The 24,761-nt window shown below is 37.7% G+C and overlaps 1 protein-coding gene across 7 annotated transcripts in view; it reads right to left on the bottom strand.

The window, feature by feature from the left end:
- PPP2R2C (protein phosphatase 2 regulatory subunit Bgamma) overlaps positions 1-24,761 on the bottom strand; it is a 131,836-nt gene that overhangs the window by 67,412 nt on the left and 39,663 nt on the right. Inside the window, exon 2 of one of the 7 annotated variants that reach the window (XM_058023987.1) lies at positions 17,515-17,670. The exons of the other annotated variants lie outside the window; for them this stretch is intronic. Within the exon in view, the coding sequence (XP_057879970.1) occupies positions 17,515-17,527 (13 nt within the window). The 5' untranslated portion in view covers positions 17,528-17,670. The remainder of the gene's footprint in view (positions 1-17,514; positions 17,671-24,761) is intronic. 7 annotated transcript variants of the gene reach the window in all.

The following is a 24,761-nucleotide window of genomic DNA, read 5'->3' as shown; positions in this document are numbered from 1 at the left end:
TTTGAAGTCCTATAAACTCCCAGAATACTTGATGTAAAAGTAAGAAAAGACATAAGGAAATACAGGGCCATTACTTTAAGCTACCAGAGGGAAGTACTTACCAGAGCTTTAAAAGCACAATCCAACACTCCCTAAAAGAACTGCAGAACCTGACCTGTACCCAAGTACACTCACATAGGGAAGCTGAAACAGGCAGCAAAGCTTCTTTTCCAGTAATTTTGCACATAATTTGGAGCTCCTTTCAACAAAAGAGACCCTTTTATCTGCCACTTCCATCGCACTGCTGATTGTATACCCTGAGAAACTGTCTGCAATAAACATCCAACCATCAAGCAGTCACTAAAATATTCCATTTTCAGAAAGTAGACAAATGACAATCATTATCATAAATGCCCTATTATGAGAAAAGAAATTTATTGTCATACTAATGTTTCTCCTGATGATGTGAGATAAAGAGTCTTTCAAAAGATGTCAGAGTGGTATCTGGCCTGCTGGAGCTAAAAGCTTACTGATAGCTTCAGAAAGTCAGAATCAAACCATACAAAAATCTGTATTTTTCTGGTAAAGGAAGGCAAGACACTATGAAGCACGCAGAAAAAATTCCAACTCTGTATTTTTTTCTTAGTAACTGACAAGATTTATTTGCCAGCTGGTAAAATAATGAAGGAAAGAGGCCAGTAAAACTATACAAAGCTTAGAGAAACTGCCTTGTACTAATTAGAAACAATGTGCAGCCTGATGACACTTTATAGACTTCAATTAGCATACTCTGCAGGAAGGAGCTTTCAAACATCTGTATGATGATTATTGTCCACTGGGATGTCATTTACAGTGCAAAGTATTAAAAACAGGGCCAAAAATCAATTACAATCTTTGTAAATGAGCATATTCTTTATCTTAGGGATTTGAACTTGTATGTGGAAATCTGCTTTAAAAGGAAAGACAGAATCTGATTTGACAGTGAAAAACAGGCAGCAGCACAACCTCCATCTGATTTGCACAAAATTAAACTTAAGCATCATTAGGATAATAATCTGTATATAAAGTGCTGGAACAAAATATTATATGAAGTCAAGCCTAACAAAGCAATGACTAAGCCCATGCCAGATTCAAAGAGAGAGGTAAACATCCAGAAATACAGTCCATTAACCAAGATTACTTGGATGATTAAAGATATGTACATACTAGACAGGAAGACACAAATCTGCAAAAGCAATAGGGAGAGAAGAAAGCAACCAATACCCAGTGAAAATGCTATTTCAACTACTCCCTATTAATACATTAGAGTTGAGAATTAAGGATTTTAGCCTATAATCAAAGGAAGCCAAAATAATGTGTAAAAACATAAATTACCAGACAAAAATATAAAAATTTAAAATTTACCAAGTAAAATTAAAAGGAAAAAAACCTCACAAACAAATAAAAAAGGTTGTTTGAATGGACTGAGGGTTTCTTTTCCCATTTACTGATTTTCAGACATGCCATTTATCTCAGAGAACATGCTCAGAAGGTATGTGAAAGTAATGCTGACTTTCATTCAAGAGCAATGACCAACTGCAGAAAATGGCAAGAACATTTACCAGATATTTTATCAGAGTTTTTAATCATGGCAGAAAAATCTGGCAGCCTTAACCTGACTCTGCAGATCACAGATGACCAAGCACCATGAGTATTTTGTACAGGAAGTTAAGATGAATATAACTATTCTCTTGGAGGCAAAACTTACTTGTCTTTGTAAGGGCAGATTAATGACCCACAAATACACAGCCACACTTCAAGAATGTATGAAAGCATGAACTAATGGAGAGTGCAGACACTTGCTGAGTAAAGCCAAAAGTGTGCCCTTCCCGTGCTGTAAAGGTTGTCTTCTCATAATTAAGGAGGCACTAACCTAAGGCGTTGCATTTGACCTTTAAAGCCCTAAGCAACCTGAAAATCTAGCCAAGAGATCAGGCTTTCTGTGCTCTTTACCTCTCTTTCCTTCTTCCTTTTGCTTTTACAGCAATGATTAGAGAGAAGCTGTCAGTCCCCCTCAGCCACAGTGTCATTTGGTCAGACAGGACTGGACCTATTAAACTCTCACTCAAACTTCACAGCTCATTTCTCCCAGTGGGCACCTGGGGAGAAACTGAAAGGATCCCCTGGAAGAGTTGTTTTATGAAGCTATTCTTCAGTTTTGTAGTGGGTTACCTGGCAGATGAGCAATTTTAAAATGTTAGTGGGATTTTTATGGTTAAGGCAGTTCAGAGCAGGATGAGATGCCAATCAGCTGTGGATAATCAAAGCTAAGAGGACGGAGGATGCTGCCATGATGCCTTGGCCTCTTCACTGGCATGGAACATCATGGCTGTCACTGGTGTTCTGGAAAAAGCAACTGCACAAGCTATTTAATACCATGTGCTCTGCAGAATTAAAATAAGTCTGAATTTCACAAGAAAATTCAAGATAACTAGGTTAATGCAGGATGTCTGCAGTAGAATTTCAGCTGCACAGCAGTCTCAAGCTATTTTGAGCAGCAGCAACTACTTACTTAAGTGGAAGCAGCAAGAGGCCACATTCCCTATTGTTTGGGAATAACAAAGCTAGAACACCTCTAACAGGCTACCTAGGGATTACTTCAGCTAAATGCAGCTTTGTTATCAAAAAAGAAAAGATTTTTTTTCAGCCTGACAGCACCATAAAAACTCTTGTTCATAGTGAATGACACATGAACAGAGACTGGTGTTTATAATTTTCTGCTGGTTAAAGACTCATTCTTGCTCCCATTGAACTAAATGAGGCAAAACTGCCATTGATTTCAATCAGATTGTCAGTAGACCTTAAAGATACTAACCATCAGCATTATTAATATGGAATTATCAGCAGAAAATATATTGACTAGTTGATCTAAATACTTTATCTTCATTCATCAAAACACTTAATCCAAATGAACAGAGACAGAAAACAGAACCCAGACCAAAGGTCAGGTTGAACTTACAAATTGCAATGACTGCTGATGCACATTACCAGCAGCAGCAGCATAATGTGTATTGTATCCAATCAAACCAATGGACAGAATATTAAATGGGGAACACACAGCATGCACACACCCCCAGACATCCACCTTGCTTTCCTAGCAGTTCAAATTCTGCCTCAATCACAAACAACCTCTACCTTTTCACATAAAACATGAAAAAAACATTAAAAAAATCATAAAACTATCTCCTTATTTGCTGAAGCTTTTCATTATAAAAGCCAAAAATCAACTTTTGTCACTATAAATGCTACAATTCTCATAAAAAGCTCTTAAACTCCACTGGTATTATTTTTACTTCAGAGAAATAATTGATGCACTATAAAAGAGAAAAAGAGTGGTAAAAAAATCTGAATTTAATTATATGAATGGTATTCTGTATACACTTAATTGCATAGCAGTAACACAACCACTTTCATTACTCTTTATAGCTTCAGATGCCCATTAGCACAATCCCCAAGGTTCCTTATGAATAATTAGATTAGAAGAGGGGGACTCTGATGAAATGCAATAGGATGCAATGCTTATGAAACAGCACATCTTGAATCCAGATGCTGACATGACAACATCATGAAGAGCTAATTTGCACATCCAAATTAATACCGTCATGATGATAACATAAAAGAAAGATATGCATATGAAACGAGCTACAGAAAATAATGTCAAAAAGAATTGAGGCACTTATATTACAAAAATACATCTTTTTGACATTTTAAGCCAGTTGGAAAGGTGTAAATAGATGAAATGTCATATTCATGAGCAAGGAGATACTTAAACAGACTTAGAATAATTTAATCCATTACTTGGCAACACATGGACAAGCTGTTTAATAAGTAGTTATACCCATCAAACATGTGCAGCACTCAAATTAACAGGTGAATAAATTTCATTATATTCTATAACATATCTGTTTCTATTTGATACACTGAATGATTTTGTATTGCTTGCTGCTTCTTAGGTATATACCACTAACTAAATCAGTGGTGAGACATTTTGGAAGGATCTCTGCATGGGGCCAAAAAAGAGAGTCAGATATTTCTGCGGCTGTCCTGAGTTGCATGTCTGTGCATTTACATGTCTGAATGGATCTCCCTCAAATACACTTAGCAAAAAATAATGGCATTTCTGTAGAGAGACAAACAGTTCCACTTCCATGTCTCTGCTTCATGGACAGATTAAAACACCAGTCCACAATACAAGACAGACTCTGCCATTTGCTACTCAGACACTGATGGCAAAGACAGCTCCTCTATCCACATTTTACAGCTTGTAATGTACATGGATCCTGTTTGCCCTATGCATTTGAGAATGTGTTCTGGCAAGGCTAGCACACAGCTTTCAAGGAAAGCTCACATCAAAAGGATGGGATCTCTTTAGAGTGCAGAAACATTATTGTAAACTCAGAAGAAATGATAACATTACTGAAAAATATGGCAGAAACAGAAGGATAAATGTAGATAGGTGAGACACAAGCAAGAGGCATAAAACTGGAGACATTATAGATATGCTAAAACAACAATTTGAAACATAATGACTAGAAAATTTCTTATGATGCAAAGGTAAGGAAAACCTCACTAGATTAAAAACACACCATACATAAGGCTGATAATAACAGTTTTCTTCACAAAGCATTTAGGAAACTGCTACAAACTATCACTGAAACAAGGAGATCAATAGGATTGAACTGATATATGTAAACTCGTGCACTTATCCACAAAAAAAAATATGACAGTACTGACAATAAGTGAAAATAACTTACGACAAAATTTTACAAACCAATAGGCATATAAAAGAGAAAGTTATATCAAGAAAAATTAAAAAAAAAGAACCACAAACCCAAAACAATTCCATATCTTTAAAACAATCACGACAACACTGTGAAAAAGTAAACATTTTTCTGTAAACAGAAAAAGTAAACATCAACTTATAACAGGATAGCAACAGGGAAAGAACAGCAGATCTTTCAATTTTGTGTTTGTGTAGCTATGAGGAAGAATGCATTATTTTGGTATGTAATATTACACTTACCACATGCACAACAAAAATTACAGGTCCTTCATTATCCATTCTCACAAAACACTTCCTTTTAACAGAAGTCTGAAGTGCAAGCTTCTTCATTAACCCATCCCTACAGTCTTTGCTTACTGAGATTGATCCAGCACTGTTTAAATCACTAGGAGTTCCTTCCAAGGACTTCAAGAGAAACAGTTCAGGACCAAAATCTATGAGTAGAATACGTTAACAAAACCAAAAATCAAAAAACCAGCAAGACACAGAGGCAACATGCAGTGAGGAAACGTATGTGAGGCATAAGTGAAAGCTTTTATTGGTATATGAAAGCATTTTCATGAGCTCTTGCCACTGTAATCCTGACGCTTCCTGTATTTATCTGCCTTTTTTTGTTACCCCTTGCTGTGCACTGTGTAAGTTACAAACTTCTGATGGCATGTTCATTTTAATCACCTATAAGGCATCATACACTCCTGTGGCACTGAAGTGAATAAATAACATTAGGCTTTTTATTTTGAGAACACACAAAGTGCTCTTAGTCATGATGTATGTCATGACTATTTTACAAGCTCCTATGCATCATCCTAAAGCTGAAGTTGTTGACAGACACCAAATGCATAAATTCACAAGACACCATGCTTAAAGCCAGAGCTGGCACACTCCTCTGCTCCCCTCACAGTGTTTCTGCCACAGCTCGTGCTTTGCAGCAGCCCTGAGACCCATTCTGGACTTACATGGTGCACATGGATGACATTTTAGTTCATTTGTTCCCTCATCTGTTTTCCTATAATTCTTCATTTTCTGCACAAAGGTTGAAGTTCTGCCCCAAAACATGCTATTCCTGAAACACTGTCAGATGATTTAGGGTGGTTTTGGCAGACACTGGTTTCTAAGTATATCAGCCCAAGTATGTGCAGTAATTTATATCCTGCTAGGATCTAATTAAGTCCATGTACAGTTTCAGACATGTTTTAGTGCTAACTTTTCTTGTGGAATGGCCTTACATGAAATGCATGATACGATATTAGACCCCATTTAAGCAGGAGATACACACAATCTATCAAAAACCTAGAGAACACATATACTAACTCAGGATGTCATCTCAAAACTGAACACCAATTTCTGGCACGAGAAAATTTAGGCAGGCAATTTCTATGAAATATTTTAATATTTAATTTACTTGACACCAAAAAATTATAATAGTTAACAAAGGGTAAAACAGTTCTGGAACAGGCCCGAAGCTTTTCAGTGTTTTCAGACTGCAGTCAGAGAACTGATGACAGATCACAACCACCCTGGCAGCTGCCACTGGCTTGGCAGAGCTGGGACACCACATGGCATGGATGTAACATGTATTGTCTTAATATAGTAGTTCTAAACATAAATTTTTAAAATATATTCAAACATATTAGTAGGATAACAAGAGCACAGAAGGTTGGGTTTACTATTACCTCTGCTATATCCATGCTGTATTCTCTTCTCACATTAGTCTAGCAAACTTGCAGAAGAACATTTATGCAGGTTTTTTTAATATAAAGAAACTACATGCAGATAAGATTTGCAATAAAGCTCATCATTCATCCCTCCTTGGTAGTCTCTTTATTACCCTCATTAATATTGCTTTTCTGTCTCCAGACCTGCGCCTCCAAGTGCTTCCCCAACTTCTCTCACCTGAATAGGACTGTGGGATTTATCTCAAGAGTAATATTAAGTTGTGTTCACATATTTCCAAGATTTTTATGCATGCATCCAGCCTCTGACTTTCAGAGATCATAACTGCAGCTTCAATTCTCCTTCTCTGGGAATCAACTAAATGCATAATTTGCCTGAACTTGTGATAACACTTCAGTCTATTTAAGTGCATTCACAGTACTCAATAGCATAAATTTTTATTAAAAGAAACTCTTGGGATCAATATGGTTAAACTTTCACTGAAGCCCCCATATCTTCACAGCCACCTGGATATTATACTTGCCTAAACACTATGCACATTAAAGAGAGGTTTATATTAAAGACTGCATCTTCAGGTTGTCATTATATCCTGCTCTGCAATAAAAATGAATGAACTTTAATTAAAAATGTGCCCAGACAAAAAACAAACTACTAGCAGTGGGGGAAGGGAATTATTGTTTTCCCATTTAAAGCAAAAAAAACCCCCGCAACAACAACAACAAAGTAAGAAAAAGCCTACAAGAAGAGCCATTGCACAAGTCTTTAGCTAGATCTCTAGTCTGAGAAATAAAAATATGCCAGTTGATGAATTACAAGCTTAATTACATCTGGGATAAGACATTTTAGAACCCAAAGGAAAAATGATTTGCTGAATGTCAGCATGCTCAGATGCCCACCAGCGAGCAGTCCCTCCTCTATCCCAGGGTTTCAGTGAAGACAACATACATGTCAAGCACAGCAGAAGAAACACAAACTAATGAAACTGTGTGTAAGCTGTAATTACACTGTCTCAGTGAATGGCACTTGGGGTATTGTGAACAGATTGTACATGTTACTTCACACAGGGCCTAATGAAGCGTTCCCTGTTCTACAAACTTCACCTCTTGATTTAATTAACCTTCATACCTATACATGCACTACCTACCAATCATAAATGTTGGAAACCCCTTAAATCAACTACGGTGCTTTTGAGCTACATTAGAAAAGTAACAGAGGTTTGGTTTGTGTTCAGTTTGGCAGCTCAAAAGTGAGCAGCAAGGAAATTTTAAGGTTCTTAGAAAATAAAAACTCATATGGTGAATTTGGCCCTAAATCACCGCTCCTAAACATAACATCTAATCCTGTAAATGAAATAGCAATGAAGCAGAATTGATTCATTCACAACAATAAATAGCAACTAATATTTTACTAGAAGAAAAATAAACATGAAAATAATCTAGGAGACCTAACTTTATAGAAGACCTCTAGATATGAAAACGTGTTCTGTTTTGCAGAACCAAATAGATGGCTAACTCACATCTTAGGTTTGAAGGCATGACTTTGCCCAATGCAAATATATAAATATATAAAACTACATAATTTTCACCAACCTTTAAAAATAGAAAGAACACTCATTGTTTTTGTCCCAAATAAAAAAGTCATCTCACAGACCACAGCAGTTAATCTTTTCCAAGTTTAGGACAGAGCAGGCTGCCTACAGCAGCCCTCCAGACCTCCCATTAGCCTTCATCTTCATGTTTGCCAGATCAAAATGTTCCTCCTGTATAAATTCCTGCTCAGATTTGAGCACTCAAGGACAGATCTGTACAAATGCAAAGGGAAGCTCTGTCTGTTCCACTGGCAGGAACAAACCCAAGGAAGGAAAACAGCGAGCCCTCATTTTCTCCGCTAACAAAGGGCAGCATCTTCTACTGCCCTGTATTTTGAAGGAACAAAGAGAAAGAACTGCACCTCAGAGAGGCACCTTAATGACACAGGAGCTACCAGGGCTGCTCCTGGCAGGCAAGGCTCAGCTGAGGGTCCTTCATGAAGACTTGGTAGCTGTGTAAACAAGAAAGCAAAACTGACACACTTTCTCTGCTTCCCTTCCCCCAGGATTGAAGTTTGCATAAGATACTTAATATTTTACTTCATTAAAAAATCTAGTTGAAATTACTTAATGCACAAATTAGAAAAACACTCAGAGTTGATTTAGAAACTACAGGCTGCATTGGAGAAATATTAGTAAATTCTACACAACAACAAAGAGCAAGTGAAAGCTGCAGAGATAATTTATGTGATTCTCCAAAGTCATTTTAATAGTACCTCTCATAAAAAATTAATCTGTGAAAGTTAGCAAGCATGACACAGAGGAGGAGAGCCAGTGGACTGGATAGAAGTTGGCTGAGGGATAAAAGAGAAAGTTTGCCAGGCACAGAAAATGAGGACTCTCCTTGCATTTTAAAATTGAATCTTCTGTTTTTATATCCAGCTCTGGAGACCTACATTACAAGCAAAAAGAAGTACAAAGACCTCCCTAAAAGCCTATGAAGCAACACAATTTCTGCTTTAAAAAGAACAAAACCAAAACCACATAGAATAAAGCAGAAAAAAACTCAAGAAAATGCAACATTTATGGTTACATTCATCACCCCAGAAGAGAGATTTCAAGGAGGGAGCAGAAACCTGTGTAATAGAGGCCATAAAGCAGGGTTTCAAATTAACTGAGAATTCAGCCAACCTTGACAACTTAAGCAGAAGGTATCAGGTCTGTCCTTTTCCTTCACTGGAGCTCGTCTATTCATGAGAATATCAACCAATGTCAATGTCATTTTGGCATAAAGGATAATAATTGTATTTATGATATATCCCTCCAAGGCAGTGTGTGAGATCACTCAAGAAAGCTAAAATATACCATAATACATGAAAATATTTAATATATTTTAAACCTGTACTTACTACTTTTCACTTCAGTAGAAAATTTGCAGCTACTGTAAAACAATATCATGCTTTGCCTTGTACCATTTTATTGAATAAATAAACAAGTATGTTGCTCAATAATGTAACAAGAGGAGTAGCTCAGCACACTTGCTTATCTCCCTACACTGCAGCTACTTATTCAAAGGCCATCCTTCACCTTTTTTATTTTCTTCCTGACTCAGTTCTTGGGCCCTGGGTGCATGGAAGTAATTTGAACTTCAAGGTACCAAGATGGAAAAATATTGCAATGCCACAAAGTGCCACACTCCAGTGAGGCCGGGGACACAGAGCATGACAAACAACTGCAATTGGTGTGAAATGGCTGGGAGAGCATTTGGTACAGGACATTAGAGCTGCTATGGTGGTAGCACAGACCCTGTTGGCAGATGGTCCATCACTACCAGGCTGGGGTCTCAGCTGACAGCAGGGATGCTCAAAGTCCCAGGTTTGCTTTTAAGCCTGAAACCGAAGGCTCTCAGTTTCCAAGGTGCCTCATCACAGGCAGAGTATTCACTTCACTCCCAGCCATTTTCTTCCCTTCTTCTATAGCATTAGCAAACAAGGTGGACACTCACAAGTCATCTCCACACACAGCTCAGCAAATGTTCAGGAATTCACAAAGAATCTGAACACATCTATAGCTCAGGATGCTCCACAGATTCACTCAGAGTCTGAGTCCACATCAACCAGAATTAAGTTAGAACTAGGTGACTTCAGGCCAAGGAACTTATGACTTGCATACTGAAGCACTCTGTGACCCTGTGTTTCAAATCAGAAGCTGCATTGCATGTTTTTGGAAACCTCTATGTGTCACTTGGCACAGGCATTCCCATATTTTTGAGGTTTAAACAGCTAACACTGACCCATTAACTGTGTACACATCAAAGAGGACTAAAAAATGATGCATTACTGAGGACCTAGCAATACTGGAAGGCACAGGTCAGCAGCTGAATCTTTTGGGGATGTCTCCTTGCACAATTGACTCACAAACTCCTCTCACCTCATGTGAAAGTCACTGCTACCCAAAAGAGAAGGCAAGGCTGCTGCGGCTGAACACACTCACCTGATGTTCACAACTCCAAGGGCAGTATGAGCAGCCTGGCTGCCACGGCAGAGCCTGCCACAGAACCCTTCACTGCTGTAGTCTAGACTAACACAACTAGCAATAGTCCTGGAAGACGTAAAAAATTCAAGAAAATGCTCAAAACATGGTGAAAAGTGTTTTTGTTCAAATTGTTATTTCCAGCATTGAAAAAAAGTAGCTATAGTTATAAACATCAACATGGAGTTTCCTTACAGTGATCCCTTTCCTATCTGGAATGGTGAAAGAGTAACACATAGGGTATAATCCTGGATTTCTGTGGATTTTGAATGAAAAGGCAGAGAACAAAGCTCGTGGCAATTTTAACACCCTCACATTCTGGTAACTGCAAGGAGCTGTCCTGGGCAGACCATTGGGTTTGTTAACGTAAAAGTAGGGTAGGTTTTATGCAAGGACAGTGGCCTTACTTCTTACAAAAGAAACCTCAGGATGAACAATGTGCCAGAATTCATGTAGCACAAAGAAGAGCACAGGCTTCTGGGTTTATAATCACACTGTTTTTCAAAGTCCAAAGCTGTGAACTAATTTATGGCCCCAGTTCATTTGTACTTGCTACTATAGCAAAGCTTAAAGCCAATATCTGGCTTCCCAGGAAGGGCTTTTCACAGACCTAAGTAAAAAGCCATTTTGCACCCTAACCAATGCTATTATAGATCTTACCCAAAAAGTAAACGTAGATTCTCCCTTGTTGTGATTGGCAACAATCAGATGAAATAGAAACAACAAGTGTTTTGTTTTGCCTGGGATTCTGAAAAATGAAGGGTTAGTGAATGAAGGGAGTCCTCTGTTTCTTGTGTACCACAAAAATAAATAAACCTTGATCTGCAAAATCCAAAACTGTATTATGTGCACTGCTTCAGACTGCAGCTGAATGGAGGCATTTTACTCTGGTCTCTCTGGTCTTGAATTTCAGAATACAGAGCAGAGCAGAATAAAGCCACAGGCTTGGAAAAGCTATTTATAGTGCACATGCCCCAAGGAGATATAGCTAATAACTAATTCATTTCACATCACACATTTGAATGCAATATGAAAACTTCTCAGTTTCTTATCAGCGCAGGAGAAAGGACCCTGTGGCTTTCTTTAAAATAATTAAGGATTCTTTACCAAAACATTTTAATCAACTACATCTCCACAGCAGTCTTTTCTTTCCCTGCCTATAGCTATTCTATTGGGAGGTCCATACCTATTAGGTTTGATAAAAGTGCTGATAAAAGTTTTGATAAAATGAGGCTCATTTTCCTAGATAACACATTTGTTTATCAAATGGTTTTCCACAAGCTGGATTAAAATCCAATATAATACTGGTCATATCAGCAGGAAAAAAATAGAAAAATCTGCTGAAGAATTCAGTGAGCTATGTAACTGTAATATCTGCATATGATGAGGTTTGGGATTGGGTGAGTTTTCTGCTGCAGAGAAAACAGAACAGCTAAGTATTGTTCCATGGACCAGATTGCTGAATATTTTATTACAAATGATTAAGAATTAAACAACAGACACGGAAGATAGGGATTTGTAGTCCTTGAAAGACATCAATAAGCATATTGAGCTTCTGTTCTGCTGCAAGTGCAGCAGCAACAAAGCAGCAAGCTGACACAGTGCTCAATGTAATGACTGCCTTCTTGTTTCTCCACACCCACAATTTCTGTTTTCTTTTGCTTTTCTTCCACATACTGACACCAGGTGTTAGAACAGCTTGACTCAAGGAGAGTGTCCCAAGAACAGTGTGGCTTCAGCCAGCTCTGGTGCCAAGAAGGTATCAGAAAAAAGCCAGCAGGGGAGGCTGTGAGGAGCCCCAGCTGGTGCTCCACAGGAGCTACTATTGCCATGGGACTCTGGAAACTCGAAGAGAAGAGCAAGAACCCTTGGAAACAAAAAGGAATTGAAAAAGTCCATAAAAACCCCCACAAATACCACAGAGTATCCAATGGCTCAGACTTAGCACTGACCCACTATTTAACCTGGTCCTTCTGTTACTTCTTAATTAAAAGGCAAGTTTTTGTTAGCAGGTTTTATGCTTAAATTAAAATTAATTGATATACAGAGCAATGTGAATGAACACCAATCTGTAATTCAGTGCCCCTAGGGCACCCAGTTTTTTCTGAGTAGGATGACAACATCCCAATTTTACCACAGCAGAAGCAGCATGAAAATTGTTTGTAACACACAGTAAACATAGACTGTTACAGGATATTGTGAGCTTATACAGCCTTTTACTGATGTTGTAGGATCAGTGAAAATGTTGGCAAACACTGAAGAATATATGCATAGACATCCTAATGATTTAAACATAGCCCTTTCTGTTCAGCAGGCTTAACAGAGACAAAAGCAGTTACCTTGTACACAAAATGCTTGTTTGCAAATTTATCAGTCATGAAGGTCAGTGGGTAAAACTTGAATAAACATATCCTAAATCTCTAAATAAATTTAACAGAAAGAATGCAGATCTCCTTCAACAATCCTTTTAGGGTTTGGAGTTTTTCTTCCTTTCAGCAGAATATTCTGATAGCATTAGAAAGTAGAGCTCAGTGACCCCTGAACACCCATTTCCAGAATCAGACCTTTTATAGAAAGGATACACTACTTCATCTGTGTGCATTGATTTTGTTTAGGAAATGGAGAGAAGCTGACCTGAGGGTTTTTTCAATTTTAGATTGAGAGAGAGCTTTTGGTTTGGGGTTTTTTTCTGTTCTGTTTTCACTTCTGTTGTTTGTTAATTTCACTTTATTTATTACCTGTTTATTGATCATATGCTTTAGTCTGAATCTCTGTAATATTCAGAAAATAAATATATCCTCATTGCAATCGAGCAACAATATATTAACTATGATTATTAAAGCAAACAAGGTAAATTATACTGACAAATATCTGACCAAAAAAATTCAAAGTGGGATTAAAAATAACTGCAAAATACATAATCTGCTCATTTTTTCATATTTTAGTCTGAGCCAGAGCATGTCCAGACTACCTGCAACATAAAATGTGCAAAGACCCTACACAACTTGTGAAGGCAGATATCAGCTTTGTTGCTCAGAATTCTAAATATATTGAGGGTACATCAGCTATAGAAACCAACTGTCACTTTTAAAATTTTTCTGATACAGTATTTAAAACTTTGAAAAGCACAAGTACTATCTAGTCATCACATTAATTCTTCAATTGTTACTTCTCCCATCAAGTAAGTGGCAGATAACTTTTTATATGCTAATATGTAAACTAATTTTTATTAATTGCTGTTCCAATGTAAACTTTCCAATGACTTCATTACATCAATAGGTGAATAAATACAACCCTAACAGAAAAAAAAAAAAAAAAACACTAAAATCAAGTATAGCAATATAATTTAATATAAATAATAGTATACTGGTTATAAGGTTTTCTGTGTTTTCTTCAAAGGTCAGAAATATCTACTTTCCCCAGGAAATTCCAAGTATTTCACTTTTAAAACAAAGGAGAAGTGCAAAGCTTGTAAATTGCCAGAAATGTAAATTCATTAGTTATCAAATCAGTACATTTGAATGGCAAAACCCACAGCACTGCAGATGAAAGACACGTGACAGCACACTGGGTTCTTGGAATCTTTAAATGTACATTACAACACTGAGTCAGCACCTTCTCTGTAACACAGGAAAGTGAAAATGTCTTTTTGAAAGAGCAAGAGAGGGCTAAGCAGTGATCTCCTCCTGAACTGGATTTATAACCACAGCCCTGCAAAGGTGCAGTGGTGTCCTCTGAAGTGTATTTATAACCCATAATTTATAATTTATTTATTTACAGCCCTGCAAAGGAGTGTGGTCACTGATCACACTGTCTCCTGGGGATGCAGCAATGCAGGGTGCTGCTGTGCCAGTACATCAGGAGATGAACTCCTGTACTCCTGCACCCTGTCAGGAGAGCTCAGCAGCCTGAAGAGCAGCACAGGGAGAAGTGCTCAGGGATGGTTCCATGCTAGTACCATGCCAGTATCTCCCATCCATGAGCTGCTGCTAAAGAACCAGCCCCTGAGCTGCTATCCATGCTTGTTCTGCTTCCAGACATGCATGCAGGCAGAGAAAATGAACCAGTACCAAAGCAAACACCACAAAACACTGTGCTATATTCACTGCTTTTATAGAGCAAAGCAGAATAACAGCAACACAAAATTTCTCTCCTTTACACTCGAAGATGTGTCTCAGTGTGTGCTTATTACATCAGAACAGCCAATCCTCTCCCAAATCAACCTAGAAATTTCTTCCAATGAACACCTGAAATCTGCATCCTCTCCTACTTGATTCCCATGATGTTTATCAACACTGAAGAACTGGAGCCAATAACATGATGTGTGTATAATCACATTTTAACTCCAGCTAATATGCAGCTGGAGCATCTTGAGCTTCATTTTAAAAGCTCCGTTATATTGAAGACCTTTCAAATAAAGGGAAACCTTGTGGATCAAGCTCAGAAAAACAATCACAGAAAAAAACTGCCATTGATACTTTTCAACACATCTTTCTATAATTAATTCATTTAGTGACTACAAAGCTAACATAAAATCAGTCTGTGATTATACAGCCAAATGCAAAAGCAGATGACAAAAAACATGAGCAAATTTCCAACTTTTCACTGCTTAACTTCATTAAACATGTTTTTCATTTAAAAGTAGCAATGTTGCTGGGTCTCAGGTATTTCTAAATCCTGCAATTAGTGACTATTAAAATTTTCACTTATTAGCTGGATTTTAAAACCACCTTCAGCATTTCACTACTGTTGTAGTACTATCTATGCTAACAGAAATTCTTCATGCTTGAGTCTTGGTGCAATATGGGGTAAAGGAGAACCTCAGCCATCCTCTCTTCTCTCATTTATCAGGGGCTGGAGAACAGCCTGTCCATATCTAGCACGTCCAGACCAGGCATTCAAACTCCAGAGCCTCATGACAAAGCACATAGTTAGCTTTCATTTTCTTGCCAGCTCCCACATATTTCCAATGTGGTACCCACTTTTTCTCTTAAAAAGGAACTTTTCTCATGGCCTTTTCTGTTCTGAAAATATTTTATTGACAGTCAGAAATTTCCTAAGGATTGCAAATAAAGATAGAAGCACAATATTCATAAACCCACTGTAAAATACCATCCGAATTTCCTAGAACTAAAACTAATTTACCTCATTCACCTTTTAATGGAAGGTGTCCCTGCCCATGACAAGAGGGTTGGAACTAGATGATCTTTAGGGTCCCTTCCAACCCAAACCATTCTGTGATTCTATGATTCAAATGTTTTGCCCAGATGTTGGATAGATAGATATAAAACAGACATAAAGACTTATCACAAAAACCTGGCAGTGGACAAGGTAAGGAAGCATTTGACACAGACCACTACAGCCATCTGTATGTCAACAAAGACTGCATCACAACCCAGCAAAAAAAAAAAAAAAATTAGTCATCTTCCTGTCCACTAATGATACACACATAAAATTTATCAATTATCTGTGTGCCAAAGTGTGACCTGTTGCTGTTAGTTGAAAAGATAGGCATATTCTCCAATTAATTCCTGTATGGTACGAATTAAACAGCACAACTATTGAAACCTTTCATTAACCTCCCAGCAAGTACACGTCTTTCAAAACAATTACAGTCAAAACAACAATGATCTACAGACCAATTTTGCAAGGCTGAACACCAGAGACACCCATCCTTTAAATCTAATGTTATTTTGCCAGACAACAGACTAGGGACATTATACAGCAAATTCCAAGCTGTATGCAACTCGCAAATTGAGCATGACCTTTTACTGTGCCCAGCTGATGGTTCAGGCTGTGCTGCTATGGGACAAGACAGGGACATTCACAGGGGCCAAAGGCACCAGCCAGTCTGATCAGGCGTTCACTGGAGAGCCCAGATTCTCTCTCTAGTCCTTAGTGCACTAGGAAGAAACCCCTGGAAGGATTTGTTCTCTGAGCACAACACCAAAATAAGGATAAAGCCCGGCATTTAAAGGTGGAGGCAGCAAACAGCTGCAGCCCAACAAGGAGCACAAAAGAACCAGGAAGGTACACACAGAAAACATATCCTGTCTTTGGGCAAAAGAAAAGACAGCTTTGAACTCTACCAACAATACCTAAACTAGACAAAAATCAAAATTGTAATAGTCTGTGCAACTGGATTAAAATTCAACCAATGTCATTCTCATTTAAAACATTTAAGCCTCCCCTTTAATCAGTCTTAATTTTTAGATGTGATGGAAAATCCGAATAGAGGGATATACTCTATTGGACACCAAAGTCTTAAAATGTGAACTAATAGTACCACTCCAAAAACATCTTTAAACATTCTGTATTATGAAAGTTATGTCACTGTAGTGCAGGAAAGACCCACTCAGGAGACAGAATATTTTCCCACCTAAAACAAAAAAGCAAAGAGAAGTTCTGACCTCATAAAGCAGCCAGTTGGCACTAAGATTTCTTTTTCATTCCAACAGCTAGCTGAGATACCAGAGCAGATCTAGAAACCTAATTATTAACTATCATTTAGAATAGTACTTACTGATCTATTTTTTCCTTTGGATAATAGAGGTGTTATTTTATACTCAAAATCTATGCTTGGTTAGAACATAGTCTGTTTTCATTGTACAACTGTTGAGTATACAGACTAAAATTACACTATGTGTCAAAAAGGAAGCTTTGATTTACGTTTGCACATTTCCGTGGGTAGTAAAACCAAATAAAGTTGAGTTGGCAACAATCCCATTATTTTGCCACTGAAGGCAAGTTTGTGAACCTCAGGAGAGGCTGAGTTTCCCACCAAGCTGCAGACTCATAAAAAGCTGTCAACATCAAATGCCAGAACCAGGCCAGAAGTCTCTTTTAATATTTTTTTTAAGAGCACTGGTGAAAAGATAGTCCACAAGAGTGGGGACAGATTGTAGTGTCACAGCTACCCAAAAAGCAACAGAATCAAGAGTCAAATGACATCAAAAACGGTTAGTATACATGACTGTACCTTGGTCTATCATTTGGAAGATATAATTTATCAGTGCAAGCAGTGCAGCTTGTCTACTATATTTAGGGCTAAACCCAGATGGATTCAGTCAAGGAAATCTGAGGATTCTAGATGCCACCAGAGTCGCCTTGCGCACAAGCTTCCTTATAGCTTTCCCTAAAAAACAAAGAAATTCAAGACAAAAATGGTGAAAACTTTCCTCATCTAAGGACAATTTTTCAAGCAGGAACAAAACTGCTGACCCTGTAAGCAAGCAAGCACCTTGTTCTCCCAATCACTTTCAGTAATAGAAAAATCCTTCCTCAGTGGACATTCCCAGACTTACAAACCACAGCCCAGATCTTTCTAGCTCCTACATTCACCTACATCAGTGCAATTAGCTGAGAGGCAAGAGAGTTTCCTCTCTCATACTCATAATCCCAAAGAAGTAGAAACTAACTTTAGAATTACCAGCCCTGATCTAAGTCACTGAAATAATTAAGTACCTTGAAAATTCTTCAATGTGAAACCCATTGTATAGCTGTTGAAAGGATTAAACTCAGATTAATCAATTTACCCTCCACCAACAGTTCAACAGAATAACTGTTGAAGCAGTTTCAAGAAGCATTAGCTGCCTCAGTCAATAAAATTTAAAATGGAGCCCATAAAATCATTCTACAGGATCTAGAGAAGAGGTGCACTTTCCCTTTTAAAGGCAGGATCTTCCTATCGAGAAAGAAAAAAGGAAAAATAAAATCACATAAGCATATAAATAAAATTCTCTATTTCATAGAAATAAATGTATTTCCATTATCTGGATATGAGGAGAGGAAATTAGGGAACTGGATTTTATAGCAATATTGGTATTCAAAAGGAAACAGTCTGAAGTAGCAGCCTCATTCCAGGTTTGTATAACATCAAAGAAAAAACCTTATGGACCCATGAAGAAATATCTTCTCCATTTTAATTCACATCTTTCATTTTCCAAAAGCCTTTCTTTTCTAGGAGTTACATCAGAAAGGAAATACATGCAAGCACTGACTAGGAAAAAAAGAATCTTTATTATACATTCCAGGTAGATTTCTATGGTTATTTACACATGTGTATACTCAAATTTGCAGTGCTTTGAAATTCAGAAAGATGAAGTGCTGTATCAAAGCATTTCTTTTTATTAAGGCATTTGTCATTATGTGAATCTAGTTCAGACAGCAACAATCCATTCAAGTTAGTTACTCAGGTGTGTATTTGTATGCACCAAGCTCTCATGAGAGAGTTTTCTTTCAACTATATTTGCACTTTTAAAAAGCAGTACTGAATGTGAGTCAAGCCCACAGTATTCCTTTGGTGGAAATGAGGCAAGTTCTCTGGGTATGCAGACACTACATCTCTAATACATAATTTCCAAAATCAGTGGAGGTGCAATACTTACACCAGCACTTGCAGATCCAGTTTGAGCAGTGCAGAATTATCGGCCTGTGGCTGATGTGGGAATTGTTAGAAAGCAACATGGAACAAGCCTTGGCTTTGACCAACCAACCAGAGCACAGAGGATTCTTTATATAACCAAATTTAAGGACACTTCCCATCTCTCACATCACACTTCCCTTAAAAAGGCAGAGCTCTACTAAATGTAATCTCACTCTTTATGACTTGCCTTGAAAGCTGGCTGGCAAGTAGACATGAGGAATTATTAGCCAAGACAATTTCCAAGTGAAGTCATATAGGGATATACATGCACTTTAGGGATGACCCAAAACCCAAGCAAAATTAGTATCTTGCATAAATGTTCTTGAAAAAGAAATTAAAATGCAAGGGACACTGCAGAAATTGCTTTCAAGAGCTTGAGTACTCTTGTCTGCTTTCTGGCTTAAGAATTTTCGATGCTCAACCCTTTTTTAATTATATAATTGATTTTTCTTGAATCAAAACCAAATTAAGTTATTTCTAGATCATCTATGCCACCACTGGAAGCACTAATCTAAGTATTGATTTACTGCAAACAATTATATAAAAACTCTGATAAGTTATATTTCTGTTATTTCTCTGGAAGACATTTGTTGAGGTTTTCCACAATTACATCCTCAAACCATTGTCCATTAATGAAGTCACTATATATGATACCGAGTGGAAACCCAGACCAGAGACAATAATTGTCAGTTAAATACTGGCAGGGTGCTTATGAAATGTTGGTTTTATAATTACCTTCAGGATGTCTTCCATGGTGTGTTGATATCCAGAATGGTTACAAACTAGCCTTACTTTCCATAAGTGCCCTCCATGCATTTTAAATGCATGCCACCAAAAGGCTATGTGCAAGAAAAATAAATTCTCATTCTTGCTCTCCCTCTTGCATCTACAAATTTATTTATAGCCAAAAAATCAATATCATATGTCCCATGTTTATTAGAATGCAACAGTATCTGCCGTACTCTAATACTATAATGCCATAATGACTGCTGGTCATTTGTATGTATCTTGCAACTTAGAATACAGTTCTCTAAAGTAAGCTAAAAACCACTAATAAACAATTAAAAGGTCATATAACAATAAAAATCTCAACTGTAAATATCAGAAGATAAAATATCAGTGAACTCAGTCACTAAACACACATTTGTAAAAAGTGGGCATGCTTAAAAACTATCTCTTGGGTGTAGGGTTTTTTGTACTCATGCATCCAATGGCAAGAAACAAATGTGAAACACCACATGTGTTAAATTTGACCATCCAAACCCATACACTCAAAATATATTTGCTGATCCACCCAGACTTTTCTAGGGTTTTTGCTTCACTCAAAAACATTAGAAGACTGTCCCATGAATATTTTTTAAAGCATAGATTTGACACAAGAATAGCATATACAAATAACATATAAATGTATATACAAATATATAAATATATATTTATTTATATTTATTTTGTTCTTTGTTCTTAATGATGTTATTATGTTATATGTAATAACATATAACAAAGAATAACATATAAATATAAATTACTAACAGACCCAAAAATACTTAAGCCTGCTTAGCTACACAATCAGTGAGGATCAATCCACGTTCTACTTATTAGGACAGAAGAATCCCAGTGCAATAGATTAACACTTACTCCATATTATAAGCAAAGAAGAGTTTCACTTTTCCTTTTAGTTTGCTGTAACATGACTGGTTTAAGCTCTGCTGGTTTTCAGTTTGTTTTGGTTTTGCTTTGGGGTTTTTGGTACTATCTTGGGAGCTGGATTTTTCGTTGTTTGTTGAGCTGATGCAAATCTTCATCTTGATCTCTTGCCAAGTCATGTACCACATGCTTGGAAACTTGTGTTTCCTGAACATCATGATGGCTTTACCACTCTGCTTTACTATTCTGGTGGCTGGACAATGAGGTTTAGCTGGGTGTCCAGTGACAGTGAGGAATTCAAATACTGAAACGGAGCTATTACAGATGTCTACAAACTCACAGTCTCTACCAGCATCGTTTAAAGCCCCTCCAAGACTCAATTTCATCCCTTAGTTATTTTTCTTAGTCAAACCCCCGATAACTAGGAGGTGGTTTTGTTCACAGCAAGAGGAGAGATATTATTCATTGCCAGCATTTTACTCCACAGTGGGACATTATTACCTGCATACAGAAATGAAGGGGTAGCGTGTAAGGCTCTGGGAGAGCAAACAAAAGCTCTCATGACACTTCTGGGAGGAAAAGGCAAAGGCTTCTTCAGAATATCCTGCTATCCACAGGGACTGTGCCCCTCTGTTGTACAGAGCACACAGGGAAAAAAACCATTCCTAGAAGAAACCCCTTCTGTGTCTAGTTATTTCCACATTTAAATACATGTTTCCACATACTCATCACACAGAAGTCCTTGATGGACTTTTAGTATGCAGTACCATCTTTTACAAATGTGATTTCTAAACTGAAATCTGAAAGTTTCATTTTGGATATAGGTATGAGTTCAGCAGTAAGTTGCTTTGTATAAAACAAGCTCTGTCTTTTATTTGTCCTACTGATACAATAGCAGCCTGGGTGGGTAGGAGAAGTACCTCACCTTCAAACCAAGAAGCTTAAAACCTTCAGAAGACCAGCAAAAGTCTACCTTCCTTTTTTCAATAGTTCAACTATCACAATATCTCCCTCTCTAGCTTGTCTTTCTTTTATTTTTGTAGCATTGCCAGCTACACGTCAGCATCATTAGAACTTTAAGATTCTTATAGATTACCTAGCAGTTGTTCAGAATTTTCTGATTAGCCAAACAGCAACACTAAAACTGAGCAGACAAGCAGCAGTCTGGTAATTCTCTATGAGCAAACAATACCCTGTCAGAAACACGCTACCACTTAGTAACACAATGAAAAGCAGCCAAACATGGACACAGAATTTTAAAAACTAATAGATTTTTAGCAATGAATTACTGACACCTTTGGGTGATAAAACAGCAAAGAGAAATTATAAAAATTATGATAAAACAATATAGAGAAATTAGTTCAGTCATTCAATTTTTACCATCCTCCTGGAAAAGAACAAATGCCTTTTATTCCCATTGCAAGCATTTAGTTACACATGACAATATATACCATAAACATAGACTGTGATATTTTCTTGAAACTCAAATTCTGCCATTCTCCCAACCTCTTCAGATTCTTCAAGCCAAAAATACCTGCTCTTTTGATACAGCTCCAGCCTATGTGACCAATTTCTTTTTCTGGGCTGAGTCATTACAAAAGCCAGCCGATTGGTTAAAAATGAAAAAGGAATGCTGAATACCATAGCAACTGGCTTGCAGCCTTGCTAACATGCAGGAAGGATTTTTTACTTGAACAAGAGCTACAAGTGAAAACACCAGGCCAAAATCAGATCTGGCATAATATCAACAACACAATAGAAACACAGAAATTACCCCTCCCCAGTCTCCTCCCTGTAATATCTTTTTTGCTGCAGCAAAACTTCAGGTTCTTATTAAAATACAATTCAAACAAATTAAAACATGTGCCATGGTATTGATTCCACATATACATCAATATGTGGCAGAATCTTTGGCAAAACAAATAGGATTAAATGTTGAAAAATCAAGTAATGGAAGTAGAGCAATAACAGAGCTTGATTTTCAGTTTTAATTAATGGTCACATCACTCCATAACTAAAAGGATTAAAGATTTCTAAAGAAACACCTCTAAATACAGATAATTTTACAATGCTTAATTTAGTGATCACTTTTAGGAATGTATCAAAGTAGTCACTTAATGTCAATACCCTCTAAGAACTGCATCAAATCCATAAGGAATATATTTGAAGAAGTATGTTGCTCTGGAATTACTGCAAGAGTATGTGTTCAGGGCAAGGTTTTGGCAGGGGGGGACTCTGTGGGAAGAGACCAGAAGCTGCCCTGTGTTGGACAGACCCACCGCTGTCCCAGGCTGCACCCACAAGTGACACCAGTGCACCTCTGTGATAACATATTTAGGAAAGGGTAAAAACCTGTTTGGCAGCTGCGAGAGAGAAATGAGAGAACTAGCCCTGCAGATGCCAAAGTCACTGAAGAAAGAAGGGGCAAAGATTCTGCAGGCACCAGAGCAGAAATTCTATTGCAGCCAACAGAGAAGATTGTGACAATGCAGCTTGTCCTCCTGCAGCTGATGAAGTCCACAGTGGAGCAAATATCCACCCTGCAAGCACATGGAGAACACCAAACCAGAGCATGAGGAGTGCCCTAAATGAAACTGCAGCCCATGGAGAGCTAGGCTGGAGCAGGCTCCTGACAGGACACATGGCCCATGCAGGGAGCCCACACAGAAGCAGATTTTCAGGCCAGAACTGTAGCCTGGAGGAGCAGCACACTCCTGATGGACTGTACCCCATTGAAAGGATTCATACTGAAGCAGTGGAGAAGGGCCTGTGTTGGACAAGCTCATGAGGGACTGTATTCCTTAAATGGGACCTCATAGTGGGTGGAGCATGGGAAGAGCAAAAGCAGAAGGAGCAGCAGAGATGACATGTGACAGACGAGAGTAACTCATTCCCCATTCTCCCCGCTCTGCTCAGAAGGGCAGAAAGTGGCAGGCAAGTAGGAAGGAAAGAGGGAAGTTGAGTCTGGGAAGAGAGAGGAGGACCAGAATACAAAACTGTCAGTGACCTCAGCTCTGAAACAATTCCTCCATTCTCAAATTGGCATGAAAGCCATGACAAAGATGCAGCAGAGGTCCAGTGACTGAAGTACACAATGATAAGGCCTAAACTAGTGCTCAAGAGTAACCAGCAGAACAATGGCCTCGGCTTCTTCCAAAACTTGGAAGAGGGAGAGGGCAACACAAATGGCTCAGAATGTTGAAGACAATGCCAAGATTCTGTTACCCTTCATTTGCCTAGCAGAAAGGCATCATTTGAGCCTAAATACTTCCACTGCTCTTGTTACAATTTATTCTGACAAAATTATTATTATAACAAAATAATTATTTAATAGTATTATCAGAAATATTAAAACTAACTTGAACCATCAATTTCTTTATTAAATAAAAAAGGAAAACTGTTTAGGAATACATATCTGCATGTCAGCCTAACTGAGGGGTGTCTGGAAGCAACTCATTTGTGTGAAGGAAACTCAGTGGTAACACTCTGGAAACTGCTCCTCCTACTAAACAGTACTGCTGATACATCAAGGGCCCAGGAAAAAATTACAGAACTATTAAACATAAAAAAGAGGCATCTTAGCACAAGCAGAGTACACTCATACAAAAAATAATCTCCATGATTATAATGCAGTTACAGAAAAACATCTAAACAAATAAACAGATGTGCAGCATGCTGAGTCTTGTGTTATTACAACCTTTTAATGTAGAGCCTCATTCTTTCCTGTAATATTTAGATTTCTGAGTTCAACAGCGAGTTGACCTAGGCAGTTCAAGGTTTTCTGCAAACTAAAGATGTTTGCTTGGTTAGTCTCAGAAGAAGCTGTGTTAAACCAGGAATTTAAAACAGACAAGTCTATCCAAACACCTTGTCAAAGATCCCCTGCAAAATATACAAATATATTTCCCCTGCAGAAATATTTCTCAGAGAAGTTTGTCACCCTACTATGAAAATTATAAACCACGGCAATGAAGAGAGCTAATTTACAAAAGGACACCTGTAGAGCTTGTAGCTAAATAAGAACAAAGACTATTTTAGATCAATGAAAAGTCTACTTGTACACATGGGTCACTAGTATAGAGGATAGATTCAGTATCATGTAATTCAGTTTCCTGTAGTCCAGTTAAAAAACACAAACAAAACAGTGCATGCAATAC

This window comes from Melospiza georgiana, chromosome 5, assembly GCF_028018845.1.
Source record: "Melospiza georgiana isolate bMelGeo1 chromosome 5, bMelGeo1.pri, whole genome shotgun sequence".
Taxonomy (NCBI): Eukaryota; Metazoa; Chordata; class Aves; order Passeriformes; family Passerellidae; genus Melospiza; species Melospiza georgiana.
This window is presented reverse-complemented; position numbering and strand designations above follow the sequence as displayed.